The following is a 24375-nucleotide window of genomic DNA, read 5'->3' as shown; positions in this document are numbered from 1 at the left end:
AATCTAGAATTGGGGGCACGTTGCGTTCCCTGCACGGCCAATTGGGGCGCCTACCTTTCAATTTTCAACCGATGCCCCGCCCCTACCTGGCGTTTTCCTCTCACTTGCTTCCTAACCCGTTGTCTTCGTGCCTGTCCTACTCCTCGTGCTCCGGGTCAGGTTTTGCTTTAGTCAACCCACGAACTTTCCCCCGATGCCCCGCCCCTACCTGGCATTTTCCTTTCACTAGCTTCCTAACCCATTGTCTATGTGTCGGTCCTACCTCTCGTGCTCCCCGCATTGTTCGCGGGGCGTTTTTCTCTCCCTTGGCCCTATTCCCCTGGGCTGGGGGGTGTTCTCACTGCGGTTTGCTCGTCGTGTCCATACCATTTTAAGCTAATTCACGGGGCCGCAGTGCAATTCCGCCTGGGGGGGGGTCGGCCAATCTCCTGGCACTGGGAAACCGTGGGACGTCCCCGCGGGAGGAAAAGGTCGCAGGGCGACCTTTTCCTCCTGCAGGGCCGCCTCCACCGCCACCAGGTCCGGGTCCCGCTGCTGGACCTGTCTCAGCTGCTCGTCATCCAGGCCTGGGAACGCACAGCCGACGTCCTCTTGGATTCGACTGGGCGGGGCGGAACGGCCCGTCGGGCGCCGGGGTGTGGGCCCCGTGCCCACCGAGCAGTCCACTGGGTCCCTGGCTCCTTCTGCAGGGACCTCTCTGGCACACACGGCACTTTCTCTCAGCGGAGGGGGGTTAGTCTCAGGGCGCTCCAGGGGGGCCTGTCGGCAGCGTCCCCCCGTGAAGCATGGGCAGGCCTCCTCCGCTCTTGTCTTGGCGCATACGAGTCGCCTTGACAAGGCATCCGCATTTGCGTGTGTCCACCCAGCCCTGTACTCGATTTGCAGGTTATACTCCTACGGCTGCGTCAGCCACCGGGCCATCTGCCCCCGCGGTTCCTTGAATGTGCAGAGCATAATGGTCAGTGCGCACGCAACATTTCCTGCCATACAGATACGACCGGAACTGCTTACATGCGAAAATCACGGCATACAGTTCCTGACAAGTCACGCAATAATTCAGTTCGGCCCCGCTCAGGGTCCGGCTGGCGTATGCGATGACCCGCTCTGTCCCATCCTGCACCTGTGACAACACCATGCCCAGCCCACTGCTGCAGGCGTCGGTGTCCAAAATAAAATTGGTGGAAAAGTCAGGGAAAGCCAGGGTGGGGTTATGGGTGAGGTGGTCCATGAAGGTGGTGAAGGCCGTCTGGCAGGTCTCCGTCCACTGATAGGGGTTCTTAGGGGAAATGAGTTGGGTGAGTGGGCGTGCAATCTCGCTGAATCCCTTCACAAATCGACGATAATAAGTGGCTAGCCACAAAAATGACCTGATCTCCGTCAGGTTCCTCGGCTGTGGCCATTCCACTACGGCGCGTACCTTTTCCCGGTCAGTGCGCACCCCTGCCTCGCTGACGTGATGTCCGAGGTACCCAACCTCGTGCTGCGCAATATGACACTTACGCAGCTTGAGCTTGAGATGGGCTGCTCGCAGTCGTTAGAACACCTCCCGTAACCTGGACCAGTGCTCAGAGAGGAGCCTACTGAACACTATCACGTCATCCAGGTAAATTAGGCACTGTTCCCATTGCAAGCCCCGCATCACCAACTCCATCAACTGTTGGAATGTCGCCGGCGCGTTAGTGAGTCCGAACGGGAGTACTCGGAACTCGAACAGTCCCATTGGGGTGGTCAATGCGGTATTTGGCCGATCCTCCTCCGCCATGTACCCGGACGCTAGATCAAGGATGGAAAAATACCGCGCCCCTGCGAGACTGTCAAAGGTGTCATCGATGCGGGGGATGGGGAAGGTATCGCCAAGGGTAACTGCATTCAACTTTCGATAATCAACGCAAAACCGGGTCGACCCATCCTTTTTCGTCACTAGTACAACCGGGACAGACCAGGGGCTCGCTGAGGGCTGGATTATGTTATCGCGGAGCATATCCACGACTGCCTCTTTAATCTGGGCCCGTTCAGGTGCGCCCACTCGGTACGCGGGGCGTTTAATGGGTCGGGCGTCACCCGTGTCAATTTGGTGCTTAACGAGGTCTGTCCGGCCCACATCCGAATTGTACTCACTGAACACGTCGGCATACTCCCGCAGTAACCCTCGTAGCGCGTCAAGCAGGGGGACGACCTCGGCTCTGGGAGTCGGGCCGACTCGCCAGGCCAGGTCCTGGTTTTTCTCGGGGCGGTGTGCAGGGGGTGTACTATGGCTACCGCGGTGCGCCATCGCAGTGCTGCTGGGGTACTGTGGGGGTTAAATACCCGCATAAACAGTCGGCCCCCGTCTACGTTTACCAGCGTGGCCGATCCCACAACCCCGTACCGTGCCGCCAACTCCAGGTGAGGAGTCAGCATTACCTCACCTGATGGTCAGTGTGCGGGGTCGGTGGAAGGTGTTGCCACCGGCACCAGCATCTCCACGAGGGGGCCGACGGTGACGGCCGATGCCAGGATAGTGGCCACGGGCTCAAAGCGGGGGCGACCCAGCTCTTGTCCCAGGAACGGAATCCGCTCCCCGCTGCCTTCTATGGTGGCGCATCGCTGGCGGGGCTGCACGTTGAGCCCCAACTTTTTCAGGAAGTCGGTACCTGCAATACACTCATGGCACAACATACTCGAGACATAGAACTCCTGGGTACACACCTGGTGTCCGAGACGGACCTCAAGGGTGACCCTCCCCAGCAGTCCCATCCCAGCTCTGCTTGCAGTGTACAGCACACGATCCGGGGCCTGCAGGCGGCCCACGTCAACCTCGAGCACACTGCAGTGTGTGGCGCTCACGAGTGAGGCCACCGCCCCCGTGTCCAGCAGAATCCGGGTACGCCGCCCTTTCACCTGCCCTTCCACCAGCGACGTGGCCCCCGTGATTCCTGCCACCAGCTCCCACAGCCAGTCGCCCGAAGTCACCGCGTTCTTGGATGTTGCCAAAATCTGCGTGGGGGTCACTCGCTCGCCATTATCATTACAGTTTATTTGTGTTGGGACCACGTCGATTGCACCCCTTGGTAGTCCCCTCTAGGGAGGCCTTGGTGTTTGACCTTGGCGCTTGTCTAGCTCGGGAGATCTGGGGACAGTCTCTCACGTGATGCCCCCGTTGGTCGCATATATAGCATGCCCGGGGAAGGGTGGCGGCTCCATAGGAGGCACCTTGCTCATTCCCCCTTCCCCTCCCAATGCGCATTTGTTCGAGCTCCGCCTCTAATTGAGACACCCGCCCAGTTATCCCCCCTACCGTGGAGCGTAGTCCTCCCACCTCGGACTGGTCTGTCTCCACTGTAGTCTGCAGCTTGGTCATATGCCCGTGTACTTGGGTCACCTCCTCGCCTATGTGGGTCACCCGGCCTGCTATATCCCCGATGTCGGTCTGAAGCCCCGCCACCCATCCTGGGGCTGTCTCGCGGGGTCCCGGAGGCTCCCTCACCCCCCCCCCCCCCCCTTACCATCCTGGCAAGTTCCTCTTCCTCCTCTGCAAGGAGGCTCGCGATAGCGCGCTCCCGTCCCAACCCTCGGAACTGCGCACACTCATTAGCGAGTCTCTCACATGCACCTGTGCGCTCAACAAGGGCATTAAATGGGAGGCGCGCGCAGCTTACATCGGGCTGCCACCACAAGGTGCCAGCCAGATATTGCTGGACCTTCTCGGTGGCGAGGTCCTCAATTATTTCGGCAGCGTACCCCGGGCGTGCGCTCTGCATTAGTGAGCGCACGTCCTCGGCATAGGTCCTCGCCGGGCTGGTGGCGGCGCTTATTTAATGCTGCCATTGCCTCCTCACGGTCATACGCACAGAAACGTTGGCCGAGGCGGTGCATTACCTCTCCCCAATGCGCTTGCGCGCTTGCGGGTAGCGTTTCCACAAAGTCGGCTGCCCGCCCATCCAAATTAATATTTAGCTGCTGCAGCGCTTGCGCATCCTTCCAGCCATTAATACCTTTCGCATACGTGAGGTTCCGGACAAACGATTTACATGACGGTATCCCTTGCCCGGTGAATACGTATCTTACCTTTACTTGGGGTGGGGCGCCTCTCTCCCTTGGAGGTGTGGGGGGTCGTACCTCCTCGGACACAATTATATGGGGGCTAACGCCCCCCTCCTCCTCTCCCTCCTCCGCCGGCTGCCGCCGATCGTGTGATCGGCCTCCCCGCACCAGCATCCTTTCTGTGGGACATGGCTAGTGCTGGCTCCCCACCGCCTCGGGTTATCCCACACACTCCTCGCGTACCCTACCCCAAATGTCCGGAGGTGGCTGCGTGCTCGCGCGTGCCTGTTCAGGTTGCTCGCCACGGCTCGTGCTAAAAATAGCAGTATGAATATGCACACGTCCCTCCCCACCTCCCGTTGGGTCGGCTTCAATCCACCGGGCAAACACGCAGTTACATTGGGGAAACGAAACGACATGTCTCGGACCGTGTTCGCGAACACAAAGCAGATCTGAAACACGGCATAACCAATACCTCTGCTGTGGCGGATCACTCTTTTAATGCGGTGGGCACACACAAAATAGTTTTTTTCCAAGACCGAGGTGCTCTGCAAACCTTCTGGCTACCATCAAAGATTTGTTCATGAAGCCATCCAGATATACAAACATAGACATAACTTCAACCGAGAAGATGGATACAAATTGAGCAATCATTGGAAGGACTTGATCAACCAGGTAAAGTTTTAACTGTTGTGTCTGAGTTGCATTGCATTGTTAAGTTTTTTCTAAGTTTGTTGTTCTCAGCTATCTTCTCTCTCTCACCTAAGCCCTCGTTGTATTACACTCTCTTTCTCACATGCCCTCATTTTTATTGCATACTCTCATTCTCACAAGACCTTTGGATTGCACTCTCATTCTCACATGCCCTACATGCTAATCCCTCATAATCTCTAGCCCCCACCCTCTTGCCCGATACTGTTCTTATAATTAAGATTATTATGCATGAACTTAGGAAGGCACCACTCAGACACATCTGTGTTAAGCAACTTTAATAAAAAAAAACATAGCATTCTAATATGCGAACTCGTATGCTTGGAATTGTCGACACAGTACTAGATGTTCTCCTCATCGTACATTTAACCCTCAATAATTAGGTTGTTAACTGGGTAACAGAACATTCGAATAATTCCTCAGAATAACGCGAGCATATACGGCGATAGGAAAAAGTCCTTAAACATGCATACCACGATATTCATACGAACGGCAATGAAGAAACATATCCCGAAGGCAAAAGTATAAGTCAATGAATTAATCGGTAAAATTATGCATTTAACGAAATGTCTTGGAACATTGGTGTGCGGCAGTGTGCCTGCTTCAGTAGATGCTTATCAATTGGCTAAGGCTTCAATAAATTCGTGGGCAAGATTCTGTGATCCAAAGAAAGATTTCAACACAATATTCTCCCTGTGTGTAGATTCGTAACGTATGTTTCTAAACGTTTAGTTTTCATCGATGAATTCATTGGTTATTTTTATGCAATTAAAAAGAAAAATAGCGGCTAATATACTTCTAAACGACCGTATCCACGTAACTTAATTGGCAGCAATGTTCTTCATTATCAGCTAATAGTTGACACATCCTTATCATTAGTCTTCTTATTATCAGTCCGGGTATGTGTTTCATGTGTGTGTGGTGATTTGTCTCCTTGATCCTTATTATTAGTCCGGGTATGTTTTATATGTGTGTGGTTTGGTTTCCTTGATCAATTCTTCGTGTCAGGCAGACGCCGGGCGATGCGTGGTAGTGTGTGAGTGTGGGCGTGTCATACGAACAGCTTCCTCGCTCGTTCTCTTTGAGGCAGCAGCTGGAGTTGCTGCCGCTGCAGCTGCAGGCTCCTTCTCCTGCTGGATAAGCTGCGTCGGCACGATGCTTGTCGTCGGCGGTGCGCGATGATTCCGTCGTCAGATAGCGCCCGCAGCTCATTCGCTGGTTGCCGTTCCTCACTCTTGTCTTGGTTCCCAGCTGGTGCTGGTCGGTGTGTGTGGAGGTCGAACCCACGGTACTCTCGCCGGCGCTCTCCTCTTCCTCACGGGTGGCTGGTCAGGCTCTTTCCCCTGCTGGATGAGCTGAGTCAGCACAACGCTTGTCCGCTGGCAGCTGACACCCTTGCTCGGTGGCGCTCGGTGGCACTGTTGCGTGCTCTCTCTCCTGCTCCGTGCTCTCTGGCGGTGCACGATTGCGCGTGCAGCTGGTTCTCTGCGATGCTGGCTTGGACAATGCTTGGCGCTTTCCGCCCTTTCTCGGGGTTGATTGCTTGTCGTTGCTTTCCTTGATCGTGCAGCTGCTGGGTGGGAGCTGGCACTCAGTGTAGAATGACTTTGAGCGATACTTTTTCTGTCAGCTCTGAACTCGGACTCGGTGACCCGTCGCTGCTCAGCAAGCCTCGCCATCCTTGGTTGATTGCAGAGCCCACCCCGGAGCTTGCCGCTTGTAGAACTCTTTTGTGTTGTGTAGTCTTCTGTAGCTGGTGGTGGTCTTCTGTTGCTGGCTGGAGTCTCGTGGCTTCTGCTGATGCAGCTCATTGACGATGTGCCAGTCACAGGGGGCAGGTTCCCGGAGCCTTCCGATCGCAGCCCTCTGCTGGCTTGTGGGAGCTGGCACTCACTCTCAACACTTGTGAATTGTATTCGCACACCTCTGCAAGCGACTCAAACATCAGGATAAATGTAGAATAAAACTTTCAGCGATACTCTGTCAGTTCATGCCAAACTCAGCTCTTAACAACACATTGTCCCTTCTCTCTGCGAGACACGACACCCATGGTTGATCTCGAGGCCATGCCCCTTTGCAAGACTCTCTGTCGCTTGTCATAGTCTCAATGTTTGGGTCGTGTCTCTGTTTTTATCTGCAAAATTCTCTCCCCTTGGCTTGCCGTCTCACAAAGAACCGCAATCCCTTTGATTTCGCTCTCAGTCTGTGGGAACAGCTGTACGTGTGTCCGTGTGTGTGTTCTAATTTTATTGAAGTAATGTAAGTTTCATCAAGGCCTGGTTCCTGTTGCCTTCCTCAAGCCATCCCGCCATCAATGGAAACAGCTGCTCCAGATTGCCCCCACGTGCGTCCTTCCAGTCTTCCAACCTCTCTGCAATAATTAATCTGGAAGAAGGGGGGTTCTCCCTGTGAGTGCCATTCCCCCCCCCCCACCTCTTCCCCCACGGCTGGGTGTGACATTCTTTTGCCTCTCACAAAGAGGGGTGTTGTGGCTTTTGAAGTTGTTTCTCTGTTGTACCATTTGGAAGTAAAAAAAAATATTATTTTACCTCTTATAGCTTGATCCCGTACCACTTTCGTAGTTCTGATTCTGTAAGTGACTCAAGGTATGTTTGTAGCAGTGTTTACAGTACTTCCATCGTGGTGTCTGATCTTTCCTGGTGTTTGATTTTAAGGGGAGATGCCCTCTGCATGCGTATGCAAATTTCTATCACGTGCTGCTGGGAGACAAAGGCAGTTTGGAGGTTTTCTCTATGAAATACATTTTATCTTGGTCACGCGTGATTGACCTATTTCGCCTTTTTTATTCATCTGGATGACCCTTGGTCTAATACTTCATAATTATTGTTTGGTTTATGTTCATCCAAGATTTGTGATTTAGCATTGTTATTACCACGTATTTCCTAGGGTTTTATTAACCTTTGTTGTCTGTCTGTATCCAGGGATTTGTGCTGTTTTACTCGAGTCATATTTTGATGTCCTGAGGTTACAGGTCTAACTAAGTTTTCACTTAAGCTTTCTTGACTGCTGGAATTAATATTCCTTGTTTTTTTTGGTAAAGTCACATAGATAGCAAGATATAACAAGAAACAATATGTGAGGTGAATGAGAGTAAAATAAGGTAATTAATAACTCAAGGCCACCAATGTGACTGCAGTCCGGTTCCTTCACTGGGTGAGGGTGTGTAGACTATGATGTCGACTCATTCTTGTTGCTAAGTTTTTGGACTTTTCCGTTAACTAAAATAACCCAAAAAAAACTTGTCTGTTCAGTTTTCGCCGCCCGGGAAGCTGGCGATGCCTGTTTCGTACGTGCTTTGTGGCGGTCTTTGAAGCCGTGTAGAGATTTCCCCAGAATCTCATTAGAAATTGCCACCCTCTCTTTGCTTTGTACCAAGGTGTTTTAATTATTTATTATCTTTATGGCTACTTCCTCGCTTTGTCGGTGTGAAGGGTAGCTGCTGTGTGGGGGAGGGTTGTGCCTCACCCTTTCATGTCCCATGCTCGCCCCGATCAATTATTTAAAACATTTGGCAGAATTATGCTTAATATTAAGTTTTGGGAAAAGGCCTATATATACAATATACTGCAGCCTTCACCCCTTTGCTTCTCAAAATATGTTCTCGCACCCCTTATCAAATATCGCTTAAGTAGGTCAGTTCTTTAAACCTAAGAAATATCATAACTCTATAATGAAATAGGACTATTTATATATTTATTTTAATTGCGCAGTAAAATTAAGAATACATGAAAAATTACACAAGTTTATTGGCTCAGTGACTCTTCTGCTGTTGCTTTTGTTCAATGGTGTTCAAAAAACGAGGAACTTTTTTTGAAATAGTCACACGTGTGTCATCACGCACATTTAAGCGGTTTCTGGCCTTTGTTTTGATGTGTAATAGTGATGGAAATCCTATCTGACACAAGTATGTAGTCGCAAATGGCACAAGGATCTCGATTGCTGTCTTTGCCAGTTGTGGAAACGGTGCTAGTTGAGCACACCAGCAATTATCAAGCTCCATTGCCTCAAACTCCAGTCGGATTCAGCCATTGGCTCGTAATTCAATCAGATCGTCTTTCATCACATCACTCTCGTTGATTCCATCTAGGTTACAAAAAAATTGATCCAGTATCCATTTCTTTGCCACATCAAGATCTCCATTGGAAAAATATCCTTGGAAAAAGTCACTCAGCTGTTGCAAATGCTTAGTCACTTCAGTTGCAATGGTCATTCCTTCATTTTCCAAAACAGCTGTTTCATCAAGAAAAGGAAAGTTAGCGAAATTTATTTTCTCACCACGCTTTATCCAAACTGGAAGTTTTTTAATAAAAGCAGATAACTTCTCCCTGGCCGTTACCGTGTTCATCCCAGTTGCTTGCATAGATGTGTAATAACACGCTGGAGACGGCTTGTAGAATCGGTCCTTTTATTTCACTTCCTTTGCAGTTCACAAACACTCCCCGTTGCTGGCAGGCAACGGGAAGCGGGCAGACAGTCACCAGAGACCCACCACCACGTGGCACCCGGAGCCCCACTCGCGCGTGGCCTCTCCCTCTCTTAGTTCCGTGTCTGACCTCGTGTCTCTCCTCTCTCCCCTTATTTAATGCCTGGGTCACGTGGTACACTCCAGCCAATCCTCAATAGTCTGCGCCGAATGTTCCAGATCCCCCATCAACTCCCGGGACCACGCCCCCGACTTGTCTTCCCATTGGCTGAGGCCAAGACCAACGAAACCAATCACCTAGCTGACATCCCGTGATCACGCCGGGGCCATGCTCCCAGGCTCTCCCCCCGTTGGCTGTAAAGCGGGACCGGCAAAGCCGATCACCACGTGAATCTGACATAGGCTCTTATTACAGATGTGTTGAGTTAATTTAGGTGTGTGTGTATAGATCTGCCATGTGCATTAGGCAAAGGATAAACTCTCTGTTTTCGAAGTCATTAACTAAATTACTGCTTTGGTTATGAAGAAACTGACTAATTTCTTCACGTATTGCAAAGATGCGAGTAAGCATTGGGCCACGGGAAAGCCACTTCACTTCTGCATGGAAAAGAACAGTGTGCTCGGCACCAATTTCTTCGCAAAAAGCATGGAAGAGGTGATGATATAGAGCACTTCCTCTGAAGTTTACTGCACTCATCGCAGTAGACAATGTATCCTTCAATTTTGTTGGCAAAGTCTTGCGGCAAGTGTATGACAGTGCAACATACAATGTGTGATCATGATATGAGGTACTTCTTTCTTTACATAGGCAATAAATCCTGAAATTTTCCTAGCATGGCAGGGGCACCATAGGTGCAATTCGGTCCACATACTTCAAGTGGTATCTTATGCTTTAAAAATAAGTATGTGACCAGATTGAATACATAAATTCCTTTCCTAGTTAAGTGCAATTGTTAACAGAACAATAATTATTTTAATATTCCGTTCTCCCTTACGTACCGCACAAACACCAACATCTGACTGCAGCCATCAACGTTAGCTGACTCGTCAATCTGAATACCCACTTCAAGAGGATTACCTTTGATATCTTCTATAACTTGCTGCAATATATCCTGGCTCATCTCATGAATTCTAGAACGGATCACGTCATTTGACAAGGGAACCTGCTGAAGCGTCTTTTGTGCATCTGGTCCCAATAGTATCTCTGCCAGTTCCAATGCACAAAGTTTCACTAATTCCTCAGCTATTGTATGAAGCGTCTTTTCCTTGGCACACAAATATGCAACTTGATAGGATGCTTGTAACAAGGGCTTTTCAGGTGATACAAGCCCAAACGTCCTCAATGTTCCGCTACAATCAAATCGTGCCCTCGTAGACTTATGGTGTCAAGGTCATGTCCAGCAGCTGCACCACCGTGCTGTTTGTTGAAATGTTCAGATAGCTTCGATGGTTTGAGATTGGTGTTAGAAAGCAATGAGCTGCACAGTACACATTGTGGTCGTTGAGTTCCATCCTTCTGTGTCATACAAGTGAACCTATAATGAACATAGTCGTCGTTGTATTTGCGTTCTTTGACATGGTAAGGGTTACTGAAATGAAAAAAATGTATTATTACTGGAAGTGCAATTACCGCAAGTCAAACTACGTGACCCATTTTGTTTGGTTTATTTCACTGTGATAACAGAATATAAAAAAACTCAGACATATACAAATATAAATTAACACAACTAAAATAAGTTATAACTTTTTGACAACTTTACCTCACCTAATCTAACCTGACCTACCCTAATATTGTACTATAGAAGATAAACCTTACGGTATGTTTTTTCGGCCAAGAAAGGTAATAACAACATGCATATAAATAGAGCTTGGGGGGCCTATACACTTTTAAATGCATATTAAATATATGTGAAATAGTTTTATGTTATTACTCACCGCAAATAATAGTACAGTAGGCACACAAAAATACGCAAGTATTACCCAGATATGTTGCAGAGTTTTGCTGTGGAAGTAAACTGTAACCGATGCGCTAACAGTGGCTAACTGAATTTTAACAAAGCCGTGGCGCTGTCACATCATCATCTGCGCATGTATTAAGAAATACCCCACGACGTGACGGTACACTGTCTTTTGTCACGAGATAATTTCACTACAATTAGCTTAAAATCTTGAAAATAAATGTTTTGTTTGTATATTACAATAATCGTTAAAAAAGGTGGGCTGGAGCCGAATAGAGCCCCATCGGAGCCGGTTAAATTTAAACAACCCTTGGGGAGTGCGGAACTTAGTCTTAGAACTGTCATCCAAAGTCGATTGCCAGAACCCAGACAACAAATCAAGGGTGGAGAAGAAGAACCGTGCTCCCGATAAAGCATCCAAGTAGTCAACCATCCTTGAGCGGGTACGCATCAGCCACGGACACCTTATTAAGTTTGCGGAAATCAACGCAAAACCTCACTCCCATTGTGCTTTTTAACAAGAACAAGGGAAGCCCCCCACGGACTGTTAGAAGCGGCCAACATCTCGACCAACCACCTGACGTACGTGGTCCTTCTCATTGGGGCTGAGTCTATAGGGGTTTTGGCGAATGGGGGCGGCACTCCCCGTATCAATGTGGTGATGCAACAGAGACGTGCGGTCAATATCACATTTTCCTTTACTAAAAACAGTGAATTCCCCTAAAAGAGCATGCAACTCGGCCCTTTGTGCATCAGCCAACTCGGGGCTCTTGGAGCAGAGTGCATCCAACCATGAGTCGTCACACTTCTTTCCCTGCCTCACAACCGTCACAACTCCCGCATCCCCGGCATCATTTACCTCACAACACGCGGCCAACGCATGAGCCAGAACAGTGCCAGCTTGTATAATGGACGTATGCAGACCAGCGTTCAAAACCTGAATAAAAGGTTGCTGGTTGTTCGACACCAAGGTCTGTGCTCCCACTAATGTAAGACCCCAAACTGCCTTGTTGGAGGGAGCCAAGAGGATCCCTCCCGCGGTCACTCCTCGGTCAAGCTACTTCCGCAGTCTCAAAGGCACGAGCATCTGCGTACCGGGGGGGGGGGGGATTATTACGGTTTCCATAGCCAGCGCTTTGACTGTGGCGTTAGCCATGCACATACGAGTTGGGGAGGACAAAAACGCCATTCGGCGGCCCGATGGGGCATCTTTCCTAGGAAATCAGTTCCTAATAGGCAGAGTACGGCCAGGGATTTTGAAATACGCACCGGCCCTGTCAATTGAATGTCCCCAATGCACACTGTGGCCAGTATTTGGCCGATAATCCCCAAGGACTTGCCATTGATGGCAAAACACGGAATTTCCATGGGCCGGATGGCACACAATTTTGGCAGGAAAATGTCGAAAATAATTTTAGAGATAATGGTAGTGGATGCTCCGGTGTCAATGAGCACCCGCACCTCTACACCCTGCATGGTACCAATGACGGCAGATGATCCCGCTACCGCAGCAACAATATGGTGGCCCAACACCGACCACTGAAGAGGATGCCGCGGCCACCCATTTCCCACAAAAATCGGACTTTTACGTTCCGCAACCCGACGAGAATTAAAAACATGCGAATCCGGACGTGAACACGATGCATGAGCTGACTGCAAGGACCGTATGTGTGGTGTGCCACGACTCACCTGAGGACCCAGCGGAGTGGAGGACGCCTGGGTGGATGATGACAGCGCTGTGGCGAGTCCCCCTCTTTCGGCACGGCATCCCTTCGAGACGTGTCCCGGCAGGCCGCACCTGAAGCAGATGACGGGGTTGGTCCTTGGGCGAGAGAAGGTTACCCTCTGCAGGTTTTGCCCTCCTTGTTGCTCTGCCTCGTCCTTTCTCTGTCCGATGCTGCCGAGTGAAGCGCAGGCTTGGGAAGGCTCCGCACCTTCGGGCGGTCCCGCCACCTCAGAGGGTCCGGCGCACGCAGCCACGCTTGCACGCCTCTTCAAATTTAAGTGAGCCTGGAGGCACCATGTGACTGAGCGACAACAAGTCATCCTCTTCCGTGGCGGGCAGGACGACGTTGAGTTCTTGGGCCAGCGACAACATGCGCTCAAGGACCAGGGAGTCGAGCCCCTCATGGTCCATCTTGGGGTACGCTGCCTTCGCCAGCGACATGGGCACGCTGCGGAAGGCGAGGGGCGTCTTGGCCTCCCCCCGCCTTCGCGCAGAAAACTTGTATCGCACGTTGGATGGCGAGAGCTTGAGGCAGCGTGTCCCTGTCCTCCGGTGGGATGGCATCGAACACCGCCAAGACGTCATCGTCGAGAGAAGTGGGGAGTGCCCACAGCACCTCCACCTTCGTCCATCCTGCACGGTTGCAAGTGGTGGTGAAGCGCAGGTGGAATGCCGCTCAGTCACCATCCACAGCTGAAAATATATTCACAAAGGGGTAGCCTTTTCTTCAGCGTGGGAACTTCCTGAAGTGAATTTGGCGGGAGATTTGTTTTGGCGGGAATCCCATCCCGCCCGTCCAACAAAATGGCGGCCACGCGTCTGGGCTGCATCTCTGCGGTTTCCCGCGCGCGGGAAACAGCCACAGTGGAGTCTCCTCCCCGCAGCTCGACACACCAACGTCTCCCGGCGGCTTCTGCAGCCACAGTTCGGTGAGCAACACCGCCACGGCGGACGTCAGCGAGGATGGCGGCGCGGCGAGACCCCGTTCTTCTCGCTGCTCCGTCGTAGAGCCGTCTCGCCTTCACTCTCCGGGACGGCCATACCCGGGGCTGTCTGTGGAATCACGACCTTGTCATCTTCATCATCTGAAGACGCCCTGGTAAGTTGCTTCCTACGCGTAAACATAACGCTACACTAGGCTAGTGTTGTATATGCCGGATTATGAAATTTTTATAAAAATAATAAGAATTAATACAATTTTGGAAAACGCATAAATCGCATAAATTATGTTAATGTGTGTAATTATATGCATAAATTATGATAATCACAGAGATACTAGTATTGTGATTTTGTTTATGTGTGCAGTTATGACAATTAGGCTTAGCTTCGTTATCCAGAGTTGTATCAATCGGGATAAAACGATTATCTTTGATTAAACATTTACTGATTATCTTAGTGTGTTTATGTTATGTTAGGTCTCCAAATTCATACTCATCGCAGGTAACAGTTCTTATGAATAAGACAGTTTTGCATGGACTTGGAAACAAACACTCGAGATACTTCTGTGTTAACAATTTTATTCTAAACAAACATGTGACACTCCGATATGCAAAGGCAAAGTATACGTCAATAGATTCATAGGCAAGATTATGCAATTAACGAAAATAAATGACTAAAACATTTCTTATTCATGTAACTCGACGGCAGCAACTGCTTTGCACGATCAGTTGATATTGAACGCACCACCTTGAAATGGCAACCCTTTTTGAAACGCAAAGATAACTTTTTGAAAGTCTTATTCGTGTGCGTGTTGTGTGTGCGTTGTCCCTTTGTAAAATTAATTACATTTTTCTTAGAGCCGGGAGTTGTGTCGTTAGCTTGTGGGGTGGAGGAGATACAACCAGCGGCCAGAGAGGTTTCTCTCGCTTGGGCGTGGCCGCAGCGAGCCCGTGCTGCTCCCTCTCTCCACTGCTCGATTGAGCAGAGTTGGCACGATGCTCGCCGTCATGGTGCGCGATGATTCCGTCGTCGGATAGCGCGCAGCTCCTCCACGAGTCGGCACGATGCTCGGTGACGCCCGAGTCGTGCTGCTCGTGCGCTCTCTCTACTGCTAGATGAGTGGCGTCGGCACGACGCTCACCGACGTGGTGCGCGATGATTCCGTCGTCGCTGCTGGACGTCTTGTCTGTTCTCACTGGGTGTTGGTTGGTGTGTGTGTATCAAACACACGGCGCATTCAATGGCGCTCTCTCTCTCTTGGTGGCAGCTCCAGGCTTCTCCACTGCTGGATGATTGTTGAGTCGGCACGATGCTCGCCTTCGGCGGTGCTTCTGCTGCTGTCCCTCTCTCCTTGATCGCTGCCAACTTCACACGGACACCCGCCCTTACTTCAGGCAGTGTTGGCTCAGCCTCTGGACGACGCGGCTGTGCGCGCTCACCGGCTTGGAGCGCTCTGGCGATGGACGATGGCTCTTGTTGCTCATCCGCTGCTGCTCGTCCTTTTCGATGCTCGCTTGGTCGACGCTTGGCGATTTCCGCCCTTCTACAGGTTGATTGCTTGTTGTCACTCGTCACTCTCTCTTCTCCGTGCTTTCCTTTGTTCGTGCAGCTGCCAGCTTCACACGCACTTAACCACACCTCGACACTTCGTTCTGCGAGAAGCGACACCTGCCATCGGTATCGGTGTTTGCTCCCTCACGACGCTCCGCCAGCCAGAGCACGGCTGAACCCAGCCTCGACCCAGGTTGAACTCAGACTTCTGCGACTCGAACGACCCCTCCTCGTTCCATCTCTTCTCGAGGCACGACTCGCCCCAGCTTCCTTGCGAGCCCCGTCGCAATGCTGCGTCGCAAGCCGAGTTGCGAGACTGAGCGCGACTCGAACAGACTGCTCTCAGACTGTCACTCTATCGACTCCTCGTCCCATCTCCTCGAGGCACGATCCGCCCCAGCTCCCTTGCGAGCCCCGTCGCAACGCCGCGTCGCAAGCCGAGTTGCAAGACTGAGCGCGACTCGAACCAGACTGCACACTCGTGATGTGCGCCCGTGCTTAAACTCAAAACGTGAACACCCTCTCCTCTCTGCGCGTCTCTTGCGAGAGAAACAACAACCGAAAACAGACGTCCCAGCTATGCCAGCACAGACCTCCCTCCCACGCGACCCTTTGACCCCTCCTCCCTCTGAGTGGGTCACTCCGAGGCCAGACCCCCAATACGTATTCAGGCCGGTATGTGCCCGTGCCAAATCGTTGGAAGACAAAGGTGGCCGAGGAGACCTATGCAACACTTTTATGTGGTCCTGTGTGTTACATTTATTCTTGATATTTCTTATGAGTTCCCTCGGTCTCAGTATCTCGTGGTTATTACTCAGTCTATGTTCAATGAATATTAGTAATGATCCTCGTTACATCATTATTTTGAGGGCTTTGCCAAGTTTGGTTATGCGTTTGTCTCCAGGGATTGGTGTTTTATTCTGAGTTATATTTTAATGTCCTGAGGTTAAGTGTAACTAAGTTTCCACTTAAGCTTTCTGGAATTCGTATTCTTTAGTTTTGGTAAGGTCATGTAGATAGAAACATACAATACAAAATAATATATATGTGGCGAGTACGAGTAATATAAGGGAATATCCAATAACAAGCCCCTATTGTTTGCTGGTTAATTCTTTTTGTTAAGTTTCTACTTTTCGTTAAGGAAAACGTTAAAGAAAACGCGAGTTGCAACAGTTTTTCTCTGCTCTGCACCTTATCTGTGCATCTCCAGACGTCTTGGGAAGGTTAGGCCATCGACCTTTTGTCCATCTGGATGTCTCTGACCTCTCTGTGCTCTGAAGTCTTGTCGTTTAATGGCCCTCCCCGTTTCACAGATTCCTCGTGTGTTTGTGAGGAGTAGGGGCTGTTTTCATTATTTAATTTTAAATATATATATAGATAAAAAAACATGTTTTTAAAAATTATTCTTAATAGTATTTTTTGAAAAACAGGGCATAGATACAACACTAGCTATTTTTAACTATTTTCGACACCAGATGTAGTGGGTTCCACAGAGGCAGACACTTGTAACTTGGAGGCAACACGTTTATTATACACCCCAACATGGTAACTACTTAAATTACATAAATTCTCAGGATAACTTACTAGACCTCAACAAGGTCACTATGTAATAAACGGGTCAGGTCGGTAAAGTACTGCCTGACCTACGATGTCGAATGTGACGACCGAAGCTCGAAGAGCAAAGACATGGTGGGTTGATTCCAGCAGACGACCAAGAACGCTCCTGGGACTGCTCCTTTATCTTCCTGAATGTGGCCTCGCTCTGCCCTCGGCCACACCCCCTTCGGGATCTTCCCAGAAGGTTCTGGGACCTTACATCACCTATCCCTTTGGTCGCCTTCTGGCTCCCGCCCTTATCCTCTGCAGGTCCTGTGCCCTCTGTGCATCCTTGGCTGGCTGATATATTTTTATATGATAAGCAATGAATATCAATTATATATACAGTTTCATCGACAAGGTCACATTTTGACTTAAAACTTTCTTGACTGCAGGGAAGTTAGCCTCTGAGGGCAAGCTGTTTATAAAGGTTTCGAAATCGACGAGGCAGCTAATGTTAATGTAGGAGAGGTCTCCGACACCGGCAGTAGCTCTACACCAAAGCATTGCACCTCGCTCCACACACCCACACTGCTGACGGTGAAGGTGGACAAGAAAACACAAATCAAGTCATGACCCAAACTGGTTGATGATATCTTTCTAATGATTTCTGAGTTTAACACCGTCGTCTCGGTTGAAATTGTGTCTGTAAAAATGGATGGCTTCGTGAACGAATCTTTGTTGATAGCCAGTTGGCTTGCAAAGTACCATCATCTTAGAGAAATCAATTTCATGTGAGCCAACCGCATTAAAGTAATGATCAGCCATGGCAGAAGTATTGGTACTGCCGTGTTTCAGATCTGCCTTATGTTCACGAACACGGCCCGATACATGTTGTTCGGTTTCCTCAATGTAACTGCCGCTGCAGATACAGCTTAGTTTGTGGACGCCAGGATATTGCATGTCAGGAATCTTGTCCTTCACAGATGGGATCAGGTCACTAATTTTATGCACTGTGTTAAATCGGACCGGGATCTTGTGTTTGTTCAAGATTTTGGAAATATGTTTGGCTATCCCTGCTATGCAAGGTAAGGTGATGGTTTTGATTGGATCTTCAGATGGCTCCTTCCTCACGGTTGGGGTGATGGCTTTGTGGATTGTGTAGTCATAATATCCATTCGCCTTGAGAGCCCGGTGTACATGTTTGAGTTCATTGGTCAGGTGTTCATGGTCGGAGGATACATTGAGCTCTATGATGTATCGTTTTGATGAGGGAATTCTTCTGGGATGGATGGTGGTGGGAATCAGGTTGTAGGTAGACATCAGTATGGGTTACTTTCCTGTAGACAGAGTGGCTCATTGAGCCATCTGGTCTCTTTTTGATTGAGACATCCAAGAAGGGTAGCATGCCATCCTTTTCTACCTCCATGGTGAATTTGATTGCTGGGTTTATGGAATTGATGTGGTTGAGGAATTGTTTTAGAGCCGGTTGGCCATGTGGCCAGATGACAAACATGTCATCCATGTACCTCTTCCACAAGGACGGGTGTAGAGTGGATGCATGGAAGGTGTCCGTCTCAAATTTTTCCATTAAAATGTTGTCCACAACCGGGGATAAGGGAGAACAGATTGGGGTGCCTTCAGTGTATTTGTAGAATGTCCCATTCCAAGTGAAGTATGTATTGGTGAGGCAGTGTCTCACCAGGGCTGGTACTTCAGCATTCAGTCCTTGTTGGACCAAATCTTCAATTATTGCAATGGTATCCGGCACAGGAACTTTGGTAAACAGAGAAACTACATCGAAACTAATGAGCAAATCACCTGGGGATAGTGAGATGTCTTTAATTGACGAAACCAGGTGAGCTGAGTTAGCTCACCTGGTGATTTTTGGTAAGCCATATAGTCTGGGTGGTCTAGCAGCAGAAGGTTTTAAGGAAAACCGTTTGGTCTGTTCAATTAATGAAGCTGAATCAGTGATGATACTGTTCGTTTTTGTAACGAGGCAGTTGTTGGGATCTCTTTTAATTTTTGTGTAGCTGCCATCATTAAGTACGTCCTGAATTTTGTTATTGTACACGTTTTTGTCCATGATGACCATGGCATTGCCCTTGTCGGCTGAGAGGATGACAATATCTTCCCTCTTTTTTAATTGAAATAACTCAAAGCGCTCCTTTTTACTGATGTTGCTGACTGGTATCTTAGCGCTTTTGAGAGTTGCAGCGATTTCAGATCTTGTCACGTCTGCAGCGATGTGTCCCAAACCCTTAAGAGCTACATCGACCTGGGAAATGATGTCATCTACTGGTATGTGTTTGGGGGTGACTGCAAAGTTTAACCCTTTAGCTAAAACTGACTTTAGACCATCGTAAATAGGGCTATTACTCCGATGAATAACAACCTTGTCAACGTCTAACTTTTTAACGTGTGGATCTGGTTTCTTCTTGGAAAGGAGGTTGAGTTTTAAGTCAAAATTTAACCACCTCTATGGGGAGGATTTCCACATAACCATAAGATTTTTTAACAAACTCCGAGACAAGAAAGCCCATCTGATTGAGTCACTCACATTTCTGAAGAGATGCCACGACTCTAAGGTAATACCGATCACATTTATATTGACCTCTGCTGCCGTCACATCTTACAATGCCAAACGAATCTTGAAGAATTCCATCTAGATTTGAAGAATTCCCTCATCAAAACGCTACACTATTGAGCTCAATGTATCTCCGACCGTGAACACCTGACCAGTGAACTCAAAACACGTACACCAGGCTCTCAAGGCAAATGGATATTCTGACTATACAATCCACAAAGCCATCACCCCAACCGTAACGAAGGAGCCATCTGAAGATCCAATCAAAACCATCACCTTACCTTACATAGCAAGGATAACCAAAAATACTTCCAAAATCTTGAACAAACACAAGATCCAGGTCAGATTTAACACAGTGCATAAAATTCGTGACCTGATCCCATCTGTGAAGGACAATATTCCTGACATGCAATATCCCGGCGTCCACAAACTAAGCTGTATCTACGGCAGCAGTTACATTGGGGAAACCAAACGACATGTCTCGGGCCGTGTTCGTGAACATAAGGCAGATCTGAAACACGGCAGGATCAATACTTCTGCCTTGGCTGATCATTACTTTAATGCGGCTGGCTCACGTGAAATTGATTTATCTAAGATGATGATTTCTCTAAGACGATGGTACTTTGCAAGCCGACTGGCTATCAACAAAGATTCGTCCACGAAGCCATCCATATATACAGACACAGACACAATTTCAACCAAGACGATGGTGTTAAACTCAGCAATCATTGGAAAGATGTCATCAACCACTTTGGGTCATGACTTGATTTGTGTTTTCTTGTCCACCTCCACCGTCAGCAGTGTGGGTGTGTGGAGCGAGGTGCAATGCTTTGCTCGGTGTCGACCAACTGCCGGTGTCGGAGCCCTCTCCTACATTAACATTAGCTGCCTCGCCCATCTCTAAACCTTTATAAACAGCTCTGATTGGTGTAGACCTACTGCCGGTGTCGGAGACCTCTCCTACCCCCGCCCATCTCTTAACCTTTATAAATAGCTTGCCCTCAGAGGATAACCTCCCTGTTCCTGATAACGACTGCTTATGTTGCGATGGAAACGTCGTGATATTTGTATTATTTTTTATTCACTTTATTTTTTATTATTTTATAATATTTTTTTCTATCTACGTGACTTTACCAAAAGAACCATAGAATAAGGTAACATATCTTAATATATCGATAATATGCACTTTTCACACCGATGGTTATACAGTATAGATGTGCAATGGGTTACTGAGCATGCTCTGTTTAGGTACGGTATCACGTTAATGATCAACCAAAAATGCTTCAATTTAATTACTTTCGATTTACGTCCTGCTTTTCAGGAACGCATCCTGGACGTAAACATTTCAAGGTGTAATATCAGATGGGAAGATTTTGAAATTGTATAATTCATACTGCAGTTGTTCTTGTGTTTATATTTGTTGTTTTTTTGTAATTGTTCAGGATGATGAACGTGAACAAAGAGCAACCAAGTGGAGGGAAATGTGACGCTCAGTTTGTGTGCACGGTCTGCAAGCTGCACGCTCCATACAATTACTACGGCAGGAAACCCTTCTACGCAAAGGCTCTAGAGTAAGAAACATTTTTAGGTATTAGTGGTACACCGGTGTAGCCTAACACACACTGGTCCTCATAAAACAGTCCTAAAAATCTAAATGTGAACTGAAATTCGTGCTCTGACCACTTCAACATCACGAGAACTGATTTTGACGCACCCACACCACCCCGCAAGATTTTCTGACTGGGGCTTGCGAATCGCGAGAAAATAAATAATTGTACAAAAAATTCTTATTTTTATACCACGTACCACAGATTTTAGGCCAATACATTAAATTGCGTTCTGATACTTCATTGGGTTTTTAACCACAATAATGTTGTCTCCAATTTCCAGTTAGATGTTTTTCTCTTTTTTAAAATTGTTAGCCAATGCTCTGTTTTACATTTGGCTGCTTTTGCTCCAATTGATTTGTTATTGCTCTAATTCACTCCCGACACTTGCTCACTGGTGGACAATCGCCTCCTCATCCACGGTTCTATCACTATAACCGCAGTCGCTATCTCATTGAACTTCACTCGTTGATTCCTCCACCTGCTTTGAGGACTCGGTTTACCACACTGATTCCCATACTCCGTTCAACCGCCACACCATAGGTCACAACATTCCTCTCTCTTTCTGCTTCGTCCCTCGCACTGCTCCACTTTGAATTTCCCTCCCATTGACTTTTCTTTCTAAAGCTCTAAAAGATTTTCCCAATTTATTTAACCAGGAGATGAAATAAATTCATTTAGACACATGAAACACTCCCTCTAAGGGTGCCTCTTATCTGTTACAACTGTAGTGAGTCCAACTGAGTCGCAGACATTGTTTCTTTTAGAGGCAACACTTTTATTTGTAACACCGTAACACAAAGGGGTAACTGCCCCTTTACCAGACTACACCGAGTTACTGCTACGAAGGGTCGATCCCTCACTCGGGTCTCCGACCACGTGGTTGCCTCATAGGACGGAGCGCTTCAGCTTGAGACGTATTACATTACCCCACTTCTGACACCAATGTAATAAAGATGTTGACGACACACAGCTTAACACGTAGGCATTCACGACCGATATTCATAATCAACGTTTTTGGGATTAGATCGCGTTATTTATAAATGTGTCGTAACCCTCCACCACCCGACACGGCCAATCAGTAAAAAAGTGTCACGTTGACAAAAGACAAATAGTTCACTGCTTTAGCCCACCGGTGTGTTGAAGCGTGAAACCACAACATTTACAATTTGAGTACGACGTTTCGCTGGTAATTGCATCCAGCATCATCGGGCAATTCGCCAGAATGGTGATGCTCTGCTCTGGCTCCCAGTCTTAAATAGAGCAGCAGCAGGGTGACGTCATCATTAACTCATCAACTCATCAGGTGCAACGATTTTATGCTGCGTTAGTAATCAGTTAGTGTTTGTTTCCCCTAGAAGAAATTGTAATGTATCTTATTTAATAATACCCTTCCAGGCCGCACTGAGCCTGTAGCTGTCTGAGCGATTAAAGTTATTTCTGTTTCTCTCAATTTCAATGGAATCTCTAATTAGTCTTTGCCAGTAGTAACTAGTTTTACACAACAATTCAACGTTATCAAAATCAATTGAGTGTCCCTGTTGGCAAGCATGTTCTGCCACTGCCAACAGTTGTGTTTGCGATAGTTTAATATTTCTCTGGTGTTCCTTAGTCTTACAACAATGTTACGCCCCGTCTGTCCAATATAGCATCTGCCACATAAACAATTAATCCGATATACACCTTCTGTTGATAATTTAGGTAATTCGTCTTTAGTGCAAGTTACTAGTTTTTTAATTTTGTGTACTGTACCAAATCTTACTGTAATGTTTTGCTTTTGCAAAACACGGGCTAATTTGTCAGTTACTCCTGAGATATATGGTATTTTAATTGTTTTAACAATCTGGTCGCTTTCAGCAGTGTTGCTTTGCGATCGTGATTTGGCATTTAGTGCTCTGTTAATTTGAGCATTATTGTAGCCATTTTGTCTTAGTGCTTCTTTAATATGTTTAATCTCTCTCACTAGACTTTCACCATCTGACACTGTTTTAGCCCGATGTATGAGCGTCTTGATAAGAGAGGATTTCTGAGCTGGGTGATGATGCGAATCTGCATTCAGATAGGCATCAGTGTGTGTTTGCGTTCTGTAAACGCAGTGTGTTATTTTACCATTTAGGCCATGTCCAAGCAAAATATCCAGGAACGGGAGTGTGTTATTCACCTCCATTTCCATGGTGAACTGAATGGCCAGGTTTTGTGCATTGAGATGATTTAAAAAATCGTTAAGTGTATCTTTACCATGTGGCCAGACAACCAAAGTGTCATCCACATATCTTAACCAAAAGGATCTTTTTAATGTGGTCGAGGCAAGTGCTCTGGTTTCAAAGTTTTTCATGTACAAATTTGCTATAGCAGGAGATAAAGGAGAGCCCATTGCTGCTCCTTCCCCTTTGTTTAAAGAAATCGCCTCTCCATAAGAAGAAGTGTTATTTAAATTTCGATTCAAAGCTTTCGTGACTGCAGGGATTCATCTTCTTGGCTCTTTCGGGAAAGTCATGTAGAATGGAAATAATAAAATAATAATAAAAATAAAACATAATAAAATAATTCTCACAACGTTTCGGCCACAACGCAAGCAGCCGTCATCAGATGAAGAACAGGTCTGTCGATAAGACAGTCTGAATGACACGTCCTGGGCTTGGAGCGTCTATTTAAGCTGGGAGGGAGGAGGAAGAGCGCCTTGACAAAATAATTTGCATATCAAGAGGAATGTTAGCATATTTATGTAATATTACACTATGTATTATTCTACCCACCCTACTGCACACCACACTGCTGCATATTCACCATACAACTACGAATTTTGGCATATTTATCGGATTGGCATATTTATCGGATTGGGAACATGTAGACAAAATGACTGCCTCTTCAGCTGTCGCTATGTCGACCAAATGTAAGGACAACTTGATTTCCAAATTCAACCGCCTCTCAAACAAGAGACCGGACCCATACACTGAAAAGCTAGACGTTAACAAAGTCGTAATTAATCGCAGTAACAGTTCTTTTTCTGATGGTCTGAAATCCGTTTTAGCTAAAGGACTAAACTTTGCAGTCACACCTAGACACATACCAGTTAATGATATCATTGCCCGAGTAGATGTGGCTCTCAAGGGCCTGAGTCACATTGCTGCAGACGTAGCAAGATCTGAAATCTCTGCAACCCTCAAAAACGCTAAGATGCCAGCTAGCAACATCAGCAAAGATGAGCGTTTTGAATTAGCTCAATTAAAAAAGAGGGATGACATTGTCATCCTCTCAGCCGACAAAGGCAATGCCACTATCATCATGGA

At 47.8% G+C, this 24375-nt stretch overlaps 1 protein-coding gene across 4 annotated transcripts in view; it reads left to right on the top strand.

Moving 5' to 3' along the window:
• The window catches only part of CDPF1 (cysteine rich DPF motif domain containing 1), a 68170-nt gene that overhangs the window by 30889 nt on the left and 12906 nt on the right, over positions 1–24375 (top strand). For 3 of the 4 annotated variants that reach the window (XM_078618516.1, XM_078618518.1, XM_078618514.1), the window contains one exon: positions 20921–21049. In XM_078618516.1, the coding sequence (XP_078474642.1) occupies positions 20921–21049 (129 nt within the window). Of the gene's footprint in view, positions 1–14829; positions 15351–20920; positions 21050–24375 lie in introns of those variants that run through there. The other variant, XM_078618517.1, reaches the window with a different exon arrangement.

Source organism: Lampetra planeri, chromosome 58, assembly GCF_965212315.1.
Source record: "Lampetra planeri chromosome 58, kcLamPlan1.2.h2, whole genome shotgun sequence".
Classification (NCBI taxonomy): domain Eukaryota; kingdom Metazoa; phylum Chordata; class Hyperoartia; order Petromyzontiformes; family Petromyzontidae; genus Lampetra; species Lampetra planeri.
The sequence above is the reverse complement of the archived record's forward strand: the minus strand, read 5'-3'. Positions and strand labels throughout refer to the sequence as shown.